This window comes from Miscanthus floridulus, chromosome 3 (genome assembly GCF_019320115.1).
Source record: "Miscanthus floridulus cultivar M001 chromosome 3, ASM1932011v1, whole genome shotgun sequence".
Lineage (NCBI taxonomy): Eukaryota > Viridiplantae > Streptophyta > Magnoliopsida > Poales > Poaceae > Miscanthus > Miscanthus floridulus.
Window position 1 is genome coordinate 131,953,976 of NC_089582.1, and position 17,352 is coordinate 131,971,327.

The window sequence follows — 17,352 nt, forward strand, 5'->3', positions numbered from 1 at the left end:
AAACAAAACCGAAATAGGACTAGAAACAACATGGACGAACATGTTGTGCTCGCTTCCGAGAAGGATATGCTGCAGCAGGAATAGCCGGGTGCTGGGATCTTCCACTGTCAAGGCCTTTAATGGCCATCCTAATCCCGCCTCCATTTCGCACAACCGTCACACGGACCATATGCAGTTATGAGCGTGGAAGTAGGGAAAAGGAAGACTTCCTTGCGAAGCAAGCGACGCGAGAGTCAGCGGCATTTAACTGATGTCGATTACAGTTGGTTCTCTTACAAAATGTGACGGAGCTGCCGCCTAATTAATCCCCTCCAATGAAAAAATTAGAAACATCATGACTTCCATATACCACCATCATCACTGAATTTGTGCGGGTGCTTTATTCCTTTTGGAACCAGTTATCTGTGTAGTTTTCCACCTTCTAATAAGGGTGTCCGCAGTGGTGCCGTCGATTTCGACAGCTGAGATGGACCTGATCAGCTGTGGGCTAAACATCAGAATTAATTAATCAGAGCATTTTTCTCCACCAACAGCTTCCAGTTCGCCATGAGAGTAAAAAAGCTGCATGCGCCCATCACATATTCACTTTTTGCCTGTTCATAACCTATTCAGTCGACAATGGAGATGACCGGTGGGGACACCCTAAGTAGCCCCTGACCATATTCCCATGGTGTGCCGTCTCCAAGTTATGCATATAATACCAAGTGTGCAGTCTGCTGTTCAAAACCAGTTGTGAAAGAAAAGAAAATAATTTGCATCGTGGGCGTGTCCATGGTTTCCGGATAAGATTTCAGTAGTTTTTTTTAAACCAGATTTCAGTAGCTTGTGCTTATGTTATCGTCGGATTGTGTCTTATGTTGATTTGGTTGTGTACTTTTAAGAGATATCTAATGTCCAAACAATCCTGTCTTCGCCCTCATCTTTTGGGTTTTGACTTTTGAGACCTCTAACATATATACACGGGTGCTCGTATTTTTCTGAATTTATTTCAGGATTTAACGGCGCTATTCTTTTAGTGATAGGCGATGTGCTCGTCGACAGCGAGACACATGTTATGACTTCGTCAATCTCAAGATTTGCTGATCCAACTCAGTTCTTTATAGGTGCTCAAAGAGGTAGGGTGGATATGTGTGTGCGTTCGTAAGAGTGACCGTACATGTAATCGTCCGTGTCTGTAATTGGGCCTCATAAAAATAAATAAATAAATATGTGGTAGAAAGAGGAAAATGTGAACGAGGAAAACAAATAGGGTGGATCGTCCATGATTGAGGATGGGTAGACGTACACTCTGTACTCATCAACAAGACTAGATTACTAGATCCTGCGTCGCATGAGAAATTGGGAATGTTGCCCGACACGACACGAATCGGTGCCTCCCTATCCCTAACTGGTCCACGTGATGTGTCACGCCGGCCATTGATTGCAAGTTTACAACACGTAACCATCCCACCTTAATTCGGCCATCATAAGCAAACAAAAGCCCTAAAAATAATAAAATAAGTAATGGACCGATCGATCCATCAATCCGTGGTTGGATCGAGTGGCCCAGGCTTTCTCAGACCCCGCTCGTTCGTTCATTCCCTCGGCCAGAAGGAATGTATCAATCGACTGGCCGTCACGTCCTAGTCGCGCCATCATATTTCGTACTGGTTCTAAATTATAAGTCGTTTTAATTTTTTTATACATCTATTTTACTATAGATAGTAAAATAAATAAACAAAAAAAAATCAAAACGACTTATAATTTAGAACAGAATGAGTATATAAGTATAGATACATACTCCCTCCGTCTCAAAATATCCGTAGTTTCCGCTTCCCGATAAACAACTTTGGTAAAATATATATTAAAAATATTAATATTTATGGTACATAATTGATATCAGTAGAAAGATCTTTGAATCTAGTTATTTATTAAATTTATTTAGGGATATAAATGTTGCACGTATTTTCTACAAATTGAGTCATTTTTGTGACACGGAAAAATAAATGACAGATAATTTGGGATAGAGAGAGCAGTGTTGTTTATACGGTCAGGACCACCGTTGATGTTTACATGGATAGCGAATATGTACATCTGCAATAGCACTTGAAACTCGAGATCATTGTATCGCGGCTAACAGTAGCAATGGGCTAACAGCGGGTGGCATAGCATGACAACACTTGTGCCGTACATGCCCATGCAGAAAATGAAGGAATGGCCGTATCGAGGAACTCCTGTGCGCAGCAGCACGCTCAAACACATGAACACCAGCCAGGAGTTTTGATCTCTAAGTATTATGCCTAGTCTTACTCATGTTATGTTGCCTTGTATTCCCGTCAGACGAGCTTGTTCTTATTTCGGTGGCTCATGTTGCCCAAGAGCTCTGAATCTGCATACATCTTGATACCTGCATTTTCTGAATGCCTGAATGTTTGCATACAACTTGATATCTGCATTTTCTGAATGCTTGAATGACTGCATAATCAGGATATATGATTGTTCTTCTGCACCCTGTGGCTATGCGCAAACTATACTGTATAATTGCCTGCTGATGAATCGTGTGAACACTGAATGCCAACGATTTAGAGCTACCACAAAAATAACAAATGACTAGACTACACAATAATATGACACCCAGTAGTTAGGGCGTCAGTGAGCCATTCACGATGGTTCCTTGCCACCGTGGGGGATTACTTTTGTAATGGCTACTCTAAGTTCCACTTCTTAAAAAAAAACGGGCCGAATGGTCCGATCGAGAAAAAAGAAAAAAACTAGACTACACAATTATTCAGACAACTCTGGCCACCGCGGGGTCACAGAACGGCCCATCCTACACGGAAGAGCACGCCAGCCCGGCCCATGTATTCCAAAGCCCACTCATCTATCTCGACGCACGTTGCGGCAGCAATGCCCCCAACTAACCCAAGAAGGCACAATTCCGCACTGTCCCTTTCTCCGCTCGCTCGCTCGCTCTTCCTTCGCTTTCCCCGCCGACCAAAACCCTCGCTCCGCCCGCTCGCCGGCACCGCCGCACCGGGCTCCGGCGAAGCAGGCACCAAGCAGCATGGTGCTGCTGGAGGAGCTCGTGGAGGAGGTCCTCCTCCGCCTCCCTCCGGCGGATCCCGCGAACCTCTTCCGCGCCGCCCTCGTCTGCAAGCCCTGGTGCCGCATCATCTCCGACCGCCGCTTCCGCCGACGATTCTCTGAGTTCCACTGCTCGCCCCCCATGCTCGGTATCCTCTGCAATTTCAGAGACCAAGACGGCGACTATGTCTCGCGCCTCCTCCCCACCTCCTCCGCCTGCCCGCTCCGCGCCGACCACAACTGGCGCGCGCTCGACGGCCGCCACGGCCGGGTCCTCCTCAGCTTGCTCTTGGGTATCTACCTCAGCGTCTGGGACCCCATCACGGACGGGTGGCACCAACTACCCCCGGTGTCAGACGTTTGGCAACCGGAGTGCTGGAACGCGGCCGTGCTCTGTGCTTCCACAGCCAGCGGCGCCTGCGACCACATCGACTGCCGCAGCGGACCCTTCATCGTCGTTGCCGTGGGATGCAGCTCCCATGAGATGTGCTTGTGCGTTTACTCATCGGACTCCAGCTCCTGGAGTGAGCTAACCTATGTCCCTGGGACACACTGGGTCCATTTGGTGCCCACTGCCCTTGTGGGGACCGCACTCTACTTTGTGATTGATGCCAGCAGTAGGACTCTTAGGTATGATTTGGCTACACGGGAAACATCTGTAATTCCCCTGCCAACCAGGTCAATTTGGCACAATACTATGCTCATGACGATGGAGGATGGTGGGCTGGGAGCTGCAACAGGGCACGGTGTAGCCAGACTGTCCCTCTGGTCAATGGAGGCGAATCCCAATGGAGACATTGGATGGACACAAATCCGAGTCATTGAGCTTGGGAACCTGTTCACTGTTAATCCCCTCTCCATCTCTTCGAACTTTGTTGGCTTCGCTGATGGAGTCCTGTTAGGTTGATCTCCTCCCGGCTCGGTCCAACGACCGAGTTGGGGCCTTGATCCGCGCCGTGACCGGGGGCGCCCAACCGTTCCATGGTTGGTGGGCCCCCGTCGCGCAACGCAATATAAAGGAGGTGGGAGGCCGGGGCTTGCGTCACGAGGTTCACCTGAGCCGTCTTTCTCCCACCTACAGTCATAACCCTAATCCGATCTAAGAGGGAGGTGCTGAAGCAACGGGAAGCTCCACTGACGTCTTCACCGCCGCCTCTGCGCCACCACTACACTGCGACCGACCTCAACGCCGTGACCGCGACTCCGCCGACCCGGACCGCATCACCTTCGCCATGGCTACGTCGAACTCTTCCTCCAAGCCCGCGGATGGTCGGTGACATCTCATCTCACTTCCTCTCTCTCTCTAGATCATGTTCTAGGAAGTTTTCATCCCCTATGTAAGGTTGTACCCGCTAGATCTATGTCTAGGTGATCCACTAAGTCTATCAAGTCCTTCTTGTGGAGGCAGATGGTAGATTATTCAGTATTGAGCTGAAGACAGGCCAGGTGAAAATGTTATGTGAGGGTAATGGCTTCCACAACATTGTTCCTTACAGCAGCTGGTGCACTCTAGGTACAGTTTTTGCTTGGTTTATGATTTGCCAATGTTAATGATCTGGTCTAGCTGTTATATATTTGATAGCATAGAGATATGGGTGATGATATTTAACCTTGGAGAGCTGTTAATGATCTGGTCTAGTTGTTACCCAGTAAGGCACCCAGCAGGAAAGAGATTTTATTTCTCTTCGAAAGTCATAACATGCATGTCCTTCTGCACTGCATATATTAGCATCCATGTTCTGTCATTGTCACTTATAGAGATCGTTGTACTTGTGTTAAATAAAAAGGGCGTACCCAGTGCAGAGAGCTCCCGCTCTATGCGGGGTCTGGGGAAGGGTGTCAGTGGCAAGCCCTACCCTCGCCTGTGCGATGCGAGGAGACCGCGACTCGAACCTGGGACCTTCCGGTCACAGGCGGTAAGACTCTACCGCTTGCACCTGTGTTAAATAGAGATAGGTATTTCTTTTTCGAGTTTTTAGTCATGTGGCTGTTACTTGACAGACTGTGGATAATAAACTAGTGTTGTTTGCCTGTTTCTTTAGCCAATAATTCGTATGTTTTGTGTCTGGCGAAGCAATTATTCACTGAGGGGAACTTGGTTCTCAAAATGCTGATGTTATCAATTTTTCTGCATTTCTGCAGCATTGGAAGCAGCAGCCGCCTCTACAAGTGAGGAACCAACTACAGGTGCTTCAAGTGCATCAGAAGCTTAAAGTGATGATCTATGGGTTTCTTGCTCAAGTGGAAATTGGGTATTGGTAACCATAACGAGTGTAAGCTTTATGATGGCACAATTATCACCTAAATTTGTTTGCCTGTTAGGGGTTCTGTGTTTTGTTGAAGGGGCCACGTCACTTATGTTTGTTACCTTTTGCTGTCATGTTCCTTTGGACCTATCATAGACATAGTACATGTTCACTCCTGAACTTATAGCATGTAATGGAAGCCTGCAATGAATGTGTTGGGAAGTCTGCAGTGAATGTGTTTGTTCTGTTAAAAAGGTACGCATTTGTTTCGTTCAGAAAAGGTGCTGTATGCATTTGAAACTAGAACACTTTCATGTGCCATGTTACTGCTGGCTAATTTCAGAATAGTTAGTATCTTTTTGCTCGATCATGAGAACTGAGGTGTAGGTGTAGCCAGACTTCAGTTTTTTCGCCTGCATCGCCTAGCAACAATGCTGGTGTCGGTCGCGCAGGACTGAGGGGTGCCCGGCGCATCTGGGAGGGCTTCGGAGACTCGGCGGCATTCGCAGTGCCAGTGGGTGTGTAGCGGTCGCAGTGCTAGCCGGGGGTGGCGGTGTTCGTGGCAGGGGCAGGGGCTGCTGTGGGTACTTGTTCGACGCGCTGGTGCAATATGCGGCGGCGGGCGGGAACTCAACGCAGAGCATGCCGAGCGGGAACCTGACGTCACGGTCGGATCCCAACGGCTCTAGTGCTCTACTGCTGCGGGGTTTGCTCGGCCTGAAGGCGCGGGCTGACCGCGGCATGCGGACCCGTGCACGGCGTGGGCTAGCTGCCGCGCCGGGCGCGTTGTCTCACTCAACATCGTCGGACTGAGGCGCTCGCGACTAGGCTGCGTATCACCGCACTTCGCCGTCGACAGGGCTATGCAACATCACGCGGTTCATGGCCTTCAACGCTCCCCGGCTCCACCCCGGAGTGGCTAGGCGCCGGGATAGAGCCGACTTTCCAGTCCCTCGGGCACCTGCGGTGGGCGGCGTGGGGGACGCCGATGCAGCAATGGGGACGTGGTCACCGTGGCCAGGGTCCGCAGGCGGCGAGGACGAACGCGGCGTGCGAGGTTCATCAAGTCAGTGACGAGGAGGAACTCCACGGCGGCGTCCCGGCGGCAGGCCGCCTCCCACTGCTCCAAGGCGTCCAGCGCATCCTTAAGGCCTCCCTACGGCGCGCGGCCCTTCCCTTCACTTTCGTAGAGCGGGAGCGTGGGAGAGCACGATTCTCCGCGCCAAAGAGAACCCGACGCGAATTGCTTCTGTTCCGCGCTGCCTCCCTCACCTCTTGTTTTTCCTCACGATCGCTAAGCGCGTGTTCAGTTCCAAAAATAGTTCCAAAAAAGTGTTACGGTACTCGTCACATCGAATCTTGCGATACGTGCATGGAACAGTAAATGTAGACGAAAAAAAATTAATTACAAAGTTTGGTTGGAAATCGCGAGACGAACGTTTTAAGTCTAATTAGTCCATGATTAAACACTATTTACCAAATAAAAACGAAAGTGCTACCGTAATCAAATTCCTAACTTTCCCTCCGACTAAACACAGCCTAAGAGCCATTGGATCAGATTTGAACGCATCACCGAATCTCCGTCCGGGCGCTACGGACTACGGGCTACGGCTGAAGCCTGAGGGCAGCAGGGAGCAGGCAGGGAGGCGGCGGCGGCGGCGTCCAGACTCCAGACATGGCAAGAGAGGTGAGTCCAGCAGCGTTCCTCCTCTTACGAGCTTGGTACGTCTCGCGCGTGGTTTCCTCCTTCCCGTCGCCATGCGAACCCACGATACCCACAAGGTGCTCGATCAAATGCCATAGTAAGGAGCTTCTATTCCACGGCGACCAACCATCTATAAATCTATAATCCAACTGTTGCAGGCCGACGCGCCGGTCGAGGGCACCGCCGTCTCCAGCGGCAGGATGGTGAAGCTCAAGGACTTGGTCCCGGCCGCGACCAACACGGTGAACACGACGTTCATCGTGCTCGACAAGGCGGCGCCGTCGGCCCGCCCGTCCCACCGCCACCCGCACGCCCAGGCCCGCGACGGCGGCGGCGGCGGCGGCGGCAGGGAGGAGAAGGAGGTGACGTGCCTGGCGCTGGTGGCGGACGAGACCGCGGCGGCGCACTTCCTGCTGTGGGGCGGCGAGTGCGGCGCGTTCGAGCTGGGCGACATCGTGCGGCTCACGGACGGCATCTTCTCGTACCACAGGGGGAACGCCCTGGTGCTGCGGGCGGGCCGCCGCGGGCGCGCCGAGAAGGTGGGCGAGTTCACCATGCTCTTCGTGGAGACGCCCAACATGAGCGAGGTCCAGTGGGGGACCGACCCCAAGGACGGCCGGAGGATGGTGCAGGAGGCCGTCGTCTCGCCTTACTCCCAGATCTTCAAGCCGATGCGGTGATCTTACTTCCAGTTGCGTCCGCCTTGACTCGTGGCCTTGCCGTTGTTTGTCAAAACGGGATGATATTTATCTTGTTCTCAATCCTTTTTCATTTGCGCTCCAATTTCTAAAACATAATATTACTAGGAGTAGGAACTTTCGATCAAGAAGAATGAAACCGAAACGCTTAAGCTCTGTCTGTCTGTGAAAGCGACTATGTTACAACATGTGCAGCCAGGAAAAATCGACTCAATTCTTCCACTGTACAATTATATGTTTCAAAGTTTGATACAAACTCGTGTACGTACACATTGTGGTGGTAGTGCTATATGCTGGAATGGCACCATGGCACCATGTATATTTTTTGAATATTGCTAATTGCTAATCAACACGCGAGTGTTTCGGAGGCCGGTGGCGCGCGATTTTGCACGCAGCGCACGACATGCAAAGCGGGCCCATGACAATTTGTGAATTTTTTTTTCTGAAATTTGTGAACAATTTGTGTCGGTGTTTCGAATAAACACCAACTAGTAAATTTGTATTTGTTGCGCGTTGGGCCCGGATGGTGTGCTAAAAGACACAAGGTTTATACTGGTTCGGGCAGAATGTTCCTACGTCCAGTTTGCTGTTGCTCGTGTTATTAGCACTGAAAGGTTCGTAGTAGGGGTAGAAACAGTTGAGAGGGGGATATGTCACAAGTCTCTGATGAAAAGATCGAACGGGTGCTAAGAGCTTGGATGCTGCTTAGCTGTGTGGTGTGATGTGTGGAATCGATCCGTCCCCCTTAGTGGGGTGCCCTGCCATCTTTTTATAGATCAAGGGGGAGTAGGAATTACAGATTGGAGAAATAGAAAAAACCAGAGGCAGAGAGGGTCCTTCGAAGGTGTCAGGTCTTCCTTTTTCTTCGAGCCTGCCCTCCTGATATAGTAGACGATGCCAGGGATAGCACGTTCGCTGATCCTGATAGGGCCATGCTCTAGCTTCGTTCAGTAAGTGGTCACGTTCCACCCCACTTCGGAGGACGGCGCGGCGCACTAGGGTATCGAGCCGTGACCCTGCAGGGAACAGATGGCGTAGAGGCCCCATGTTCGTTACTGTAAATGGCATGAGTTTCTTTTTGGACCATAGCGGTTGTCGTATGTTTCCATCAGGATTCGTGTCCGAGGGCAAATGCCGACGCCCATAACACTGTAGGACAAATGTCGGCGCCCACAATACTATTTGGGCTCTGACATGTCTAGAAGGGCTTAAAGCACCCGTCTGGTCATATTCTGATGGTACTTTCCTGCGGGCGTGCAGGGTATGGTCCTCGATATTGCATTGACTTAAGTGCCCCGTCTTATCTACGTGCGTAGTCATGAAAGAGTAGCGCACGGACGTCGGGCGAGGGCGAGGCGTAGTCCAGCCCTCGGGGGTTGGACGAGACGGAGTCTAGCCCTCGGGGGTCGGGCAAGGCGGAGCCAGCCCTCAGGGGTCGGGCGAGGCGGAGCCAACCTTCGGTCGTTTGGGCAAGAAGTATAGTCGCGTTCTTGTCTGTTCAGAAGCATCAATGTTTGATGGTTATTAGCTCCTCCTCTTTGGGTACCCAGTATTCGGTCCCCGACAGTAGCCCCCGAGCCCCCGGGTGATTCAGATAGAATCGCCCGGGGTGATTTGACTTGCCAGAGGGTGCGCGCGAGCGCACCCGACGGGTGTAGCCCCCGAGCCCCTAGGTGATTCGGACAAAATCGCCTGGGGGTATTTCAATTTGCCAAAGGGTGCGCACGAGCGCACCCATCGGGTGTAGCCCCCAAGCCCTCGGGTGATTCGGATAGAATCATCTAGAGGTAATTCGGACCCTTCGTGGCTATGGCTGTGAGATTTGGTGTTTTGATCACTGAATAGTTTGATTGGAGTCCCGGTATCCCATTCGCGGGGATCCGGTGAGAGTCAGCCTGACTGAGACTCAATCGTGGGTCAAGATATTTGTGGCACTCGTGTGCCTAGGTTTTGGCCGCTCGCGGGCCCATCCTTCGTCGTAAGGCTGCCTTGGGACGGTTGTCAAAACTGTTAATGGGCTAGCCCTCGAACTCCTGGGCCCGAGCGGGCCAGAAGAACGCTTTTTTGACTTGTGTCCTTTCGCTGGTAAAGAGTCTTGGTCTGTCTGGGATGGCAAAATGTCTGGCGCGACTTTGGTGAGAAAGGATAGGGATTGGAGGCGCATATCCCACGTGGTGACGTGGTGGCGAATCGTGGCAGGCATGGAGATCTAGGTGGATGGTTGCCTTCCTCGCATCTGTCGCCCCTATAAAACCAAAGGGTTTGCCCCTAGGGTTTCGTACATTGCCTCCTTGCATTTGCATCTACAACCTCCACCGCCTATCGCTTAAGCCTTCCGCATCCGCATCTCAGCCGCCGTCAAGTTCACATCCATCCACCCCAATCGTTTAATGAAGCCGCGGTGTAGATCTAATGTCATCCTCCAGCGCCTGGAGGGCCTCGTTCGTCGTGGCCTTCTTTGCGCATGGACCACCGCCGAGGAGTGGCGGTTGCCCGGCAATGAGGACGCACCGTCGCCGCCTGAAGGCTATGTTGTGTCCTTCACTCATTTCCACGAGCGGGGATTCACCACTCCCGCCCACAAGTTCCTTCGGGGTTGCTGAATTACTACAATGTGGAGCTGCAGCACCTTACTCCCAATGGGATTTAGCACATTACGGCATTTGTCGCCCTGTGTGAGGGATTCTTAGGGATTAGTTCTCACTTTGACCTATGGCGGCATTTCTTCGCCGTCACCCTCCTGAAGAAGCTAGAGAAGAAGCAAGAGCTGAGCATGCCGATGGGATGCGCTAGCATTCAGCTCCACAACAACCGGGTCAACGAGTACCCACCGATGTGTCTGTCGACCTCCAACAAGAGGTGGCACTCGCATTGGTTCTACATCAAGAATGACGCGGCTGCCCCATTACTAGAGTTTATCGGGTGCCTTATCGAAGAGGTCCCGGATTCATGGAGAAAGTGGGGGGTTCCAGAGAAAGACAGGAAGAAAATCTAGGACCATCTCACCACCGTCTGAATCCTAAAGGAGAGGGGCATGAAGGGGTCAGGGATCATCAGCGCCTATCATACATGAGGGTGGCACCGCTGATAAAGTGCGCACTTCCCCTACACATGATGGTGCCCGAGGCATCGCTTGAGGGGACGGCGCTAGCCGAGGGAGCGCTCTCCCCCTCTGAAGTGGCACAGCGCATCAAGGAGGCGATGGAGCCTTCTACGGACGACGTCGGCACCGCTCTTGATTTTGTGTATCCAGTGCCGAGGCATCCCCCAATGTGGCCAGAACCGGGTTACATTAACTTCGTAAGTTCTCCTTCCCTGTGCCCCCTTTTTAATTGAACTCTCGACCCCTTGATGCTGATATTGGGATAGCAAGACCAGCTGAAGAGGCTCGTCTTTATGGATCGCTTAGCCCCGCTACCAAAGGACCCGCTCATGGCAGTGGTGAATCACACTGCGACCGAGTGGTAGAAGAAGATGAAGGAGGTCGAGAGGAAGAAGAAGCAGCAGAAGATGATGGCATGGGAGCGAGGAGAGGAGACCGATAGTGATGATGACGATGATGACGACAAGGAAGACGCCGAGGTAGCTACGAACATTGAGTGGGATGACTCGGTGAGCGAGGATACGCTGATAGGTATCCACTCGTCCGTGTAGGGGCCTTTCCCGTTCCATGCAGGGGAAAGCATGTCCATGGGGCAGGCAGAGACAGGTCGAACTGTTAGCCTGCCCCAGGAGAAAGTAGGAGCGGGTGGGTCTGTCACCATGCCCGAGGTGTCGGTGGAGGGGGACGGCTCTGCTGTCATGCCCCCAGATGCAAGGGAAGCGGATCCCTCTACCTAGGAGTAGGGGGTAGGCTCAAAATGTTCTTGCCCCGATGAGATAGAGCATAGGCCCAAGGGTTCATCCCCCAAACATCTCTACCTCCCAACATCGCCAGCGTAAGTCTCCAGCTTCTCTGTTTTCTCTATTTTTCTCTTTTTTTGCCTGTTGTCATCATGACTCACGCCTTTTGTTTCTTTTGCAGTGTCAGGAGATGGGTTAGACAGGGCACTTCTTTAGTGCAGGCGCCCAAGAAGAGTGTCGCCATTCAGGCAAGGCGAGGGCTATCGTCTAACGTTGCTCCCATTTCAGGTGAGAGCGGAGCCAGCATCATAGCCTCATCGGCCGGTCAGGCGTCGCCCATGGCAGTGTCCATGCCCTCAGTGGGTCAAGCAGTCGGTGAGACTAAGGGAGCGCCCTTGGAGGTTGCCGAGCAAGCGGTGATGAAAGTGATTTCGCTATCGACGTCGGAGCGGGCGGATCTGCCGGTCGTACTTGTTGTGTCGACCACGGCGGGCGTGGCGCAGTCAGACGAGGTCCTGCCAATAGGGGTGAAGGTTATGATGGCTATGATGGATGGGTCATAGCCAAAAGCTACGGTGGTGACGCCCGAGGCAGCGACGCGTCCCATGCTACCGACGGCCCTAGAGACGACGCCTATCGTGGGTAGGACGAAAAGGGTCATGGCCGAGGGGACCCTAGACACCGTGGCGGTTGCCGAGGAGACCGGCAGGGAGTTGTCCCTGGTCCTGACATCAGAGGGCCGCCACTCGCCCACGTAGGATGAGTCCCTGCTCTGGTGGACGAGTCCGCGGGACCCATTGTCAGAACTCTTCACCCTCGATGATGTCGCCAGGGCATGGAGCAGGAGAGGCTCAACGAGGGGATCACGGCCATGTTGGACACTCTAAACTAGGCCAGGGGCACCCTAGAAGACGTCATTGTTCCCACCGACCGGGTATTCACTTAGTCTTGACTCTTGCCCTCCTCTTTCTTCCTCTATTTTTGTGTTCTGACCACCATCTTTTTTCAGTCTCATATTGCTCATAGCCGAGAGAAGTCCCGGTTCCATCGCAAGCATAAGGAGGACTAGGACCACCTCATTAATGAGGCATGGCTACACAGGGATGTGACCGCCCAGCTCTAATGGAGGGTGGTTGAGCTGACTCTCTTAGCTGAGGAGGCAGCCAGTCTCCGACTGTAGGAGATCGAGGCCCGTCGGTAGGAGGAGGAAACCGAGAAGGCATTCGGGGAGCTCTCGGCGAGGGCATGGCAGGATGAGGAGGAGGCTGCTAGAGTGCGGAAGGAGCGGGACAAACTACTCTAGCAGGATGCCGAGACCCACCAGCGGATCATCGACCTCCTGGCCGAGGCCGAGAAGGAGTGGGATCTCAGGCTGGGAGCCAAGGAAAGGTCCACGGCCCTAGAGCCAATGGCAGAGCCATGTGTTGGCCATAGAGGGCTCCGGCCCCCCTTGCCCCATAAAAAAAATAAGGATATATGCTGCGGATGTGCAAGTCCGCTAGCTAATTTAGCCCACCAGGTGATGGGCCACGTGCAAGCCTGCACTTAGGAGTTGGGACCTAGGCACCTAGGCCCTAGCATCAGTCAACACGAGCAAAATAATCCACGGAGTGACCGAGACGGTGGAGGCAACGAGCCAAAAGCCAAAGGTTGGAGCACTGGAGCTATCGATGCCTCAAGCTATAATCCTTGGCGGCGGCCTTCCTTGACTCGCTCGTCGGCGGTCGGCTGACCGGCCCTCGGCGGCTGGCACGGCAGTGCCCCAATGTGGCAAGGCTTAGGCAGCCAATAGTAGCCACGCTAGAATCTATACCGCTAGAGTCAGGTGTCACTGAAATGGCTCCCCTATATTTAGCTCCAAGCTCTGCCACTGCCTAGAGCAGAGGGCAAAGCTAGACATCAAAGCGGTCATCTAGCTCCCCCAGGAGTGAGACAAGCTATGCCATACAGTGGAGAGGCTCCGGTTGGAGCGTGGCATGGCCCGCGGGGAGCACGACTAGGCCGTTCGAGAGCACGACGAGGCACAGTTGTCGATGAAATAAGGTCGGCAGTCTACCTAGGGGTATGCCCAAGGTAGTAGATTATCGGTAGACAGATGCGCAAGCCCTAAACAAGACGGTGACGCAAGACAGACATGAGGTTTTATCCAGGTTCAGCCGCCAAGAAGGCGTAATACCTATGTCCTGCGTCTGATTTGTATTGCTATATATCAATAGATGATTTTTAGAGGGGTCCCCTGCCCTCCTTATATAGTCCGGGGGGCAAGGTTACAGATCTGGAAACTAATCCTAGTCAGTTACAATTGCCATATGTGGCCGGATAAGGATTCCTATTCTAACCGACCAGGATCCTGCTTGGTCGCCAAATCCGTCTTGATTCCTTGTATGGGACTCCGATCAGGTTAACTGGGCCGCACATCGTCTCTCGGGTGGACCGAAACCCATCGATCCGGGCCAGCCCAAGCTTATCCGTAAGGGTATAAGGGTTAATACCCCCATAGCTAGTCCCCGAGCATCATGTATTATGCTGTGACACGCCATTTTAACCTTCTCCGACAAGTGAGGCTTGAGTCCTTGATGCCTCCGACCACCGTCATCACCGGAGAAGTAGGTTGTCCGAAGAATGTATGGTGCTCTTAAGAAAAAAGAAAAAGATTTCTATCCTAAGAAGTGTGCCCACTTGTATTTCTAAAAAGAAATGTAAGTGGTCTTGAAGCATAGCGTCCTTGAACATCGGAAGCGTAGGGGTCGAAAAACAAACACATTCACCGCAAGGTGAAGTGTGCCCACTTAGTCCCCGAGCCTGGTAGTAGGTGACGCAGGCACGTGGTGCCAGGGTCTAAAAAGAAATTCCTAGTTTAGTTGAAAACCGAATTGCCGTATAGGCAAAACGAGATGCACCGGTAGGTGCATCGTATCGACGTAGTCCCCGAACTTGCTGGAAGGCGAAATATGAGCCTTGTAGCAAGGTCTAAAGAAATGTCTCTTAACTGTATGTGAGTACAAATCACATGTAGCCAAGGAGAACCATTATTCAAGCAGTGGTCGGGGCAGTCCCCGAGCATATTATTAATCCTTACAATTATTCAAAGCACAGGGGTCGAGTAAACAAACACATTCACCGCAAGGTGAAGTGTGCCCACTTAGTCCCTCGAGCCTGGTAGTAGGTGACGCAGGCACGTGGTGCCAGGGTCTAAAAAGAATTTCCGCCGACATTAAAAATCCAATTGCCGTACAGGCAAAACAAGATGCACCGGCAGGTGCATCGTACCGACGTAGTCCCCGAGCTTGCTGAAAGGTAAAGTATGAGCCTTGTAGCAAGGTCTAAAGGAATGTCTCTTAACTGTATGTGAGTACAAATCACATGTAGCCGAGGAGAGCAAAACTCCAAGAAGTGGTCGGGAGAGTCCCCGAGCACAGCAGTGGTCATAACAGTTCCTGAGTACGGTAATGGTTGCAGCAGTCCCCGGGCACGGCAGTGGTCGGAGCAGTCACCGTGGTCGGAGCAGTCACCGAGCACGAGAGTGGTCTGGGCAGTCCCCGAGCACAAAAGTGGTCTGGACAGTGCCCGAGCACAATAGCGGTCTGTGCAGTCCCCGAGCACAGTAGTGGTCAGGGCAAATCCACGATCGCGTGCGCTGCTTGTACTATTATTTGGTGTATTTATTGGTCTCTATTCTCTGCCAAGTCCAGTCTAACACATCTGGTCAAAAAAGCAAATGAGTATAGTACGTCATTCTGTCTTCTTACTCTTTTCTGGCAAACAGTCGGTTGACACCTGTATTGAGGTGTGTCAGTGTGGGCCCTCTTACACTATCAACGAGGAGGCACGTACACTGGTAACGAAGGAGCGCGTTTATTGGCGCAGATTTCGAGGTTGTGTGAACAACCAGTCTATGGCGCGTGCGCACTGACTCCCAATATTCTCGGGCGAACGAAACGACGGGGCTCTTTGTTTTATATATTGTAGATCTGGTAAGTTACTCACACCGTTCCCCACTGTCATCCGCCGCCGCAACCTTCTTCTTCCTCCTGCCGAACCCTATTCCTCCGAAAATCATCGCCAATCCCCTCGCCATCCCGCATCCACCCCCTTAGTAAGGACGGACTAATGGCGAAGAGAGACGCCCAGAAGAAAGGCGGGGTCATGGCGAAGGAATGGTGGAAGTCAGCGGAGCAATGAGCAGACCATCGAGGACCTCGTCGCCATGGGAGTGCTCCACAACAAGGCACTCAGCGGGATGGCGTGCGCCGGAAGGAGAAAGCTTCCCCGATCCACAACCAGGTGAGATTGTGGTTTTCGAAGACTTCTTCAAACGGGGTTTCGGGATTCCAGTGCACCCTTTCCTTCAGGGTCTCTGCTTGTACTACGAGATTGGGGTTTGCAATCTGCATCCCAACTCGATTCTCCTTATCTCCACCTTCATCCATCTCTGTGAGTCTTATGGTGGCTTCCAGCCCCATTTCGACCTCTTTCGCCACCTGTTCTGTCTTCGGAAGAAAGGGAGCGGTGGCTCGAAGATAGCCGGAGGCGTCTACCTGAATCTGCGCGATGGCATGAAAGCACAATACTTGCACTGCCCCTGGAACACCTCACTAGATGAGTGGTACAAGAAGTGGTTCTACATCCATGAAGAGCCGAACACCATCACCCTGTGTGATGTAGGACTGATTCCAGAGAAGAAGAATAGCTAGACAGAGAAGCCCGAGAACCTAGAGCAGATCGCCGAACTGCTCGGGATGATCCCATGGGGGAAGCTAGATGGCCCAAGTGTGGTCGGAAACTTCATCAGCCGAAGGATCCAGCCCTGCCAGAAGAGGGTTCATCCAGGCTTCGAGTACCAGGGGAGTGCCGATCCGACAAGGACCAGGAAGGAGCCGCTCGACAAGATGGAAATCAAGGCCAGGATTGGGGAGCTCTTCAACCTGGCCGATCCCAATTACGTCAGGCTGAACGACATCGAGCACGCCTTCAAGCTGGCTCGACCTCCCCCAAAGGTAAATGAGGCCTCCTTTTAATTGTAGAGTTTTGTTGTAACCATAAATTGACTGTTGTCCCCTCTTTGTGCCTCAGTGGAATGGTCATGACTGGGTAGCAGTGTTTGTGTCGCCTCCCCCTAGTGTAGATTGGCCACAAGCTGCCGGCCCAGCAGCCCAGACCAGCGCCAGGACCGACGACGTCCACTGGGCAGCCCTCGAGACTATGGAGGACGCATCAACCAGAGCCGCTGGCAAGCGTCCGGCGGCCAGCAAACGACGCCAAGCCATCTTCCCCCTGTCGGACGACGAAGCAGAGGATGCGGACATCATCCAGCTTGTCCCTCGAAAGAGGAGGAGGCAAATGGGGTCATCGGAGCAGGGTGGCGCCTCCGTGCCAGCAGTGGTCGCATCCCTAGACCACTGCAACACAGAGGACAAGCGAGGGAAACATCGACCATCAAACCCCGACGCCTGTACCGGAGGTGGGAAAAGACCCGGTGGAACCTGCCGAGCACGCGGAGCAGGGGCAGTCGAGGAGACGCTCCTTTGCCATGTCATTCCGCAAATCGAAGCTGTAAGTATCTATATCTTTGATGTAAGCTTGTAATTTGCATTGGATACTATTATCGTCTAAAATTGTATCTGATATATTAGATCGGCGTCCACCGAGAACCCCGACCAGCTAGCCGGGTGCGGCACATCTTCGCCAGCAACTGGCTGGGACAAGCTGCCCAGCAGCCAGCCGTGGAGGAGCCTGTAGTAGGCACTCTGCCTGGACCTCAGCAGGCGGGCGACCAGACGCCGGTCCCCGAGCGGCT

General features: G+C 52.6%; 2 protein-coding genes across 11 annotated transcripts; both read left to right on the forward strand.

Annotated features, from left to right (window-relative positions):
- Positions 1-2,689: 2,689 nt before the first annotated feature.
- On the forward strand, positions 2,690-5,738 carry LOC136546981 (uncharacterized). Of its 10 annotated transcripts, XM_066538941.1 has the most exons (4): positions 2,690-4,332; positions 4,472-4,576; positions 4,851-4,979; positions 5,206-5,737. In XM_066538941.1, exon 1 carries the CDS (start codon positions 2,723-2,725, stop codon positions 3,968-3,970), a length of 1,248 nt encoding a protein of 415 aa, XP_066395038.1. In that variant the 5' UTR covers positions 2,690-2,722; the 3' UTR covers positions 3,971-4,332; positions 4,472-4,576; positions 4,851-4,979; positions 5,206-5,737. The 10 variants fall into 10 exon arrangements, with proteins under 10 accessions (XP_066395038.1, XP_066395043.1, XP_066395040.1 ...); XM_066538946.1 differs by lacking the exon at positions 4,851-4,979 and having other exon boundaries at positions 5,218-5,738; XM_066538943.1 differs by lacking the exon at positions 4,472-4,576.
- Positions 5,739-6,863: 1,125 nt separating this feature from the next.
- LOC136546983 (uncharacterized) lies at positions 6,864-7,868 on the forward strand. The gene is made up of 2 exons (XM_066538951.1): positions 6,864-6,996; positions 7,173-7,868. The coding sequence occupies exons 1-2, from the start codon at positions 6,985-6,987 to the stop codon at positions 7,692-7,694; spliced, it is 534 nt and encodes a 177-aa protein (XP_066395048.1). The 5' UTR covers positions 6,864-6,984; the 3' UTR covers positions 7,695-7,868.
- Positions 7,869-17,352: the final 9,484 nt, after the last annotated feature.

Coding starts and splice junctions, on each gene's coding strand:
- LOC136546981 (XM_066538946.1), top strand. CDS start 2,723: ATGGTCCGATCGAGAAAAAAGAAAAAAACTAGACTACACAATTATTCA.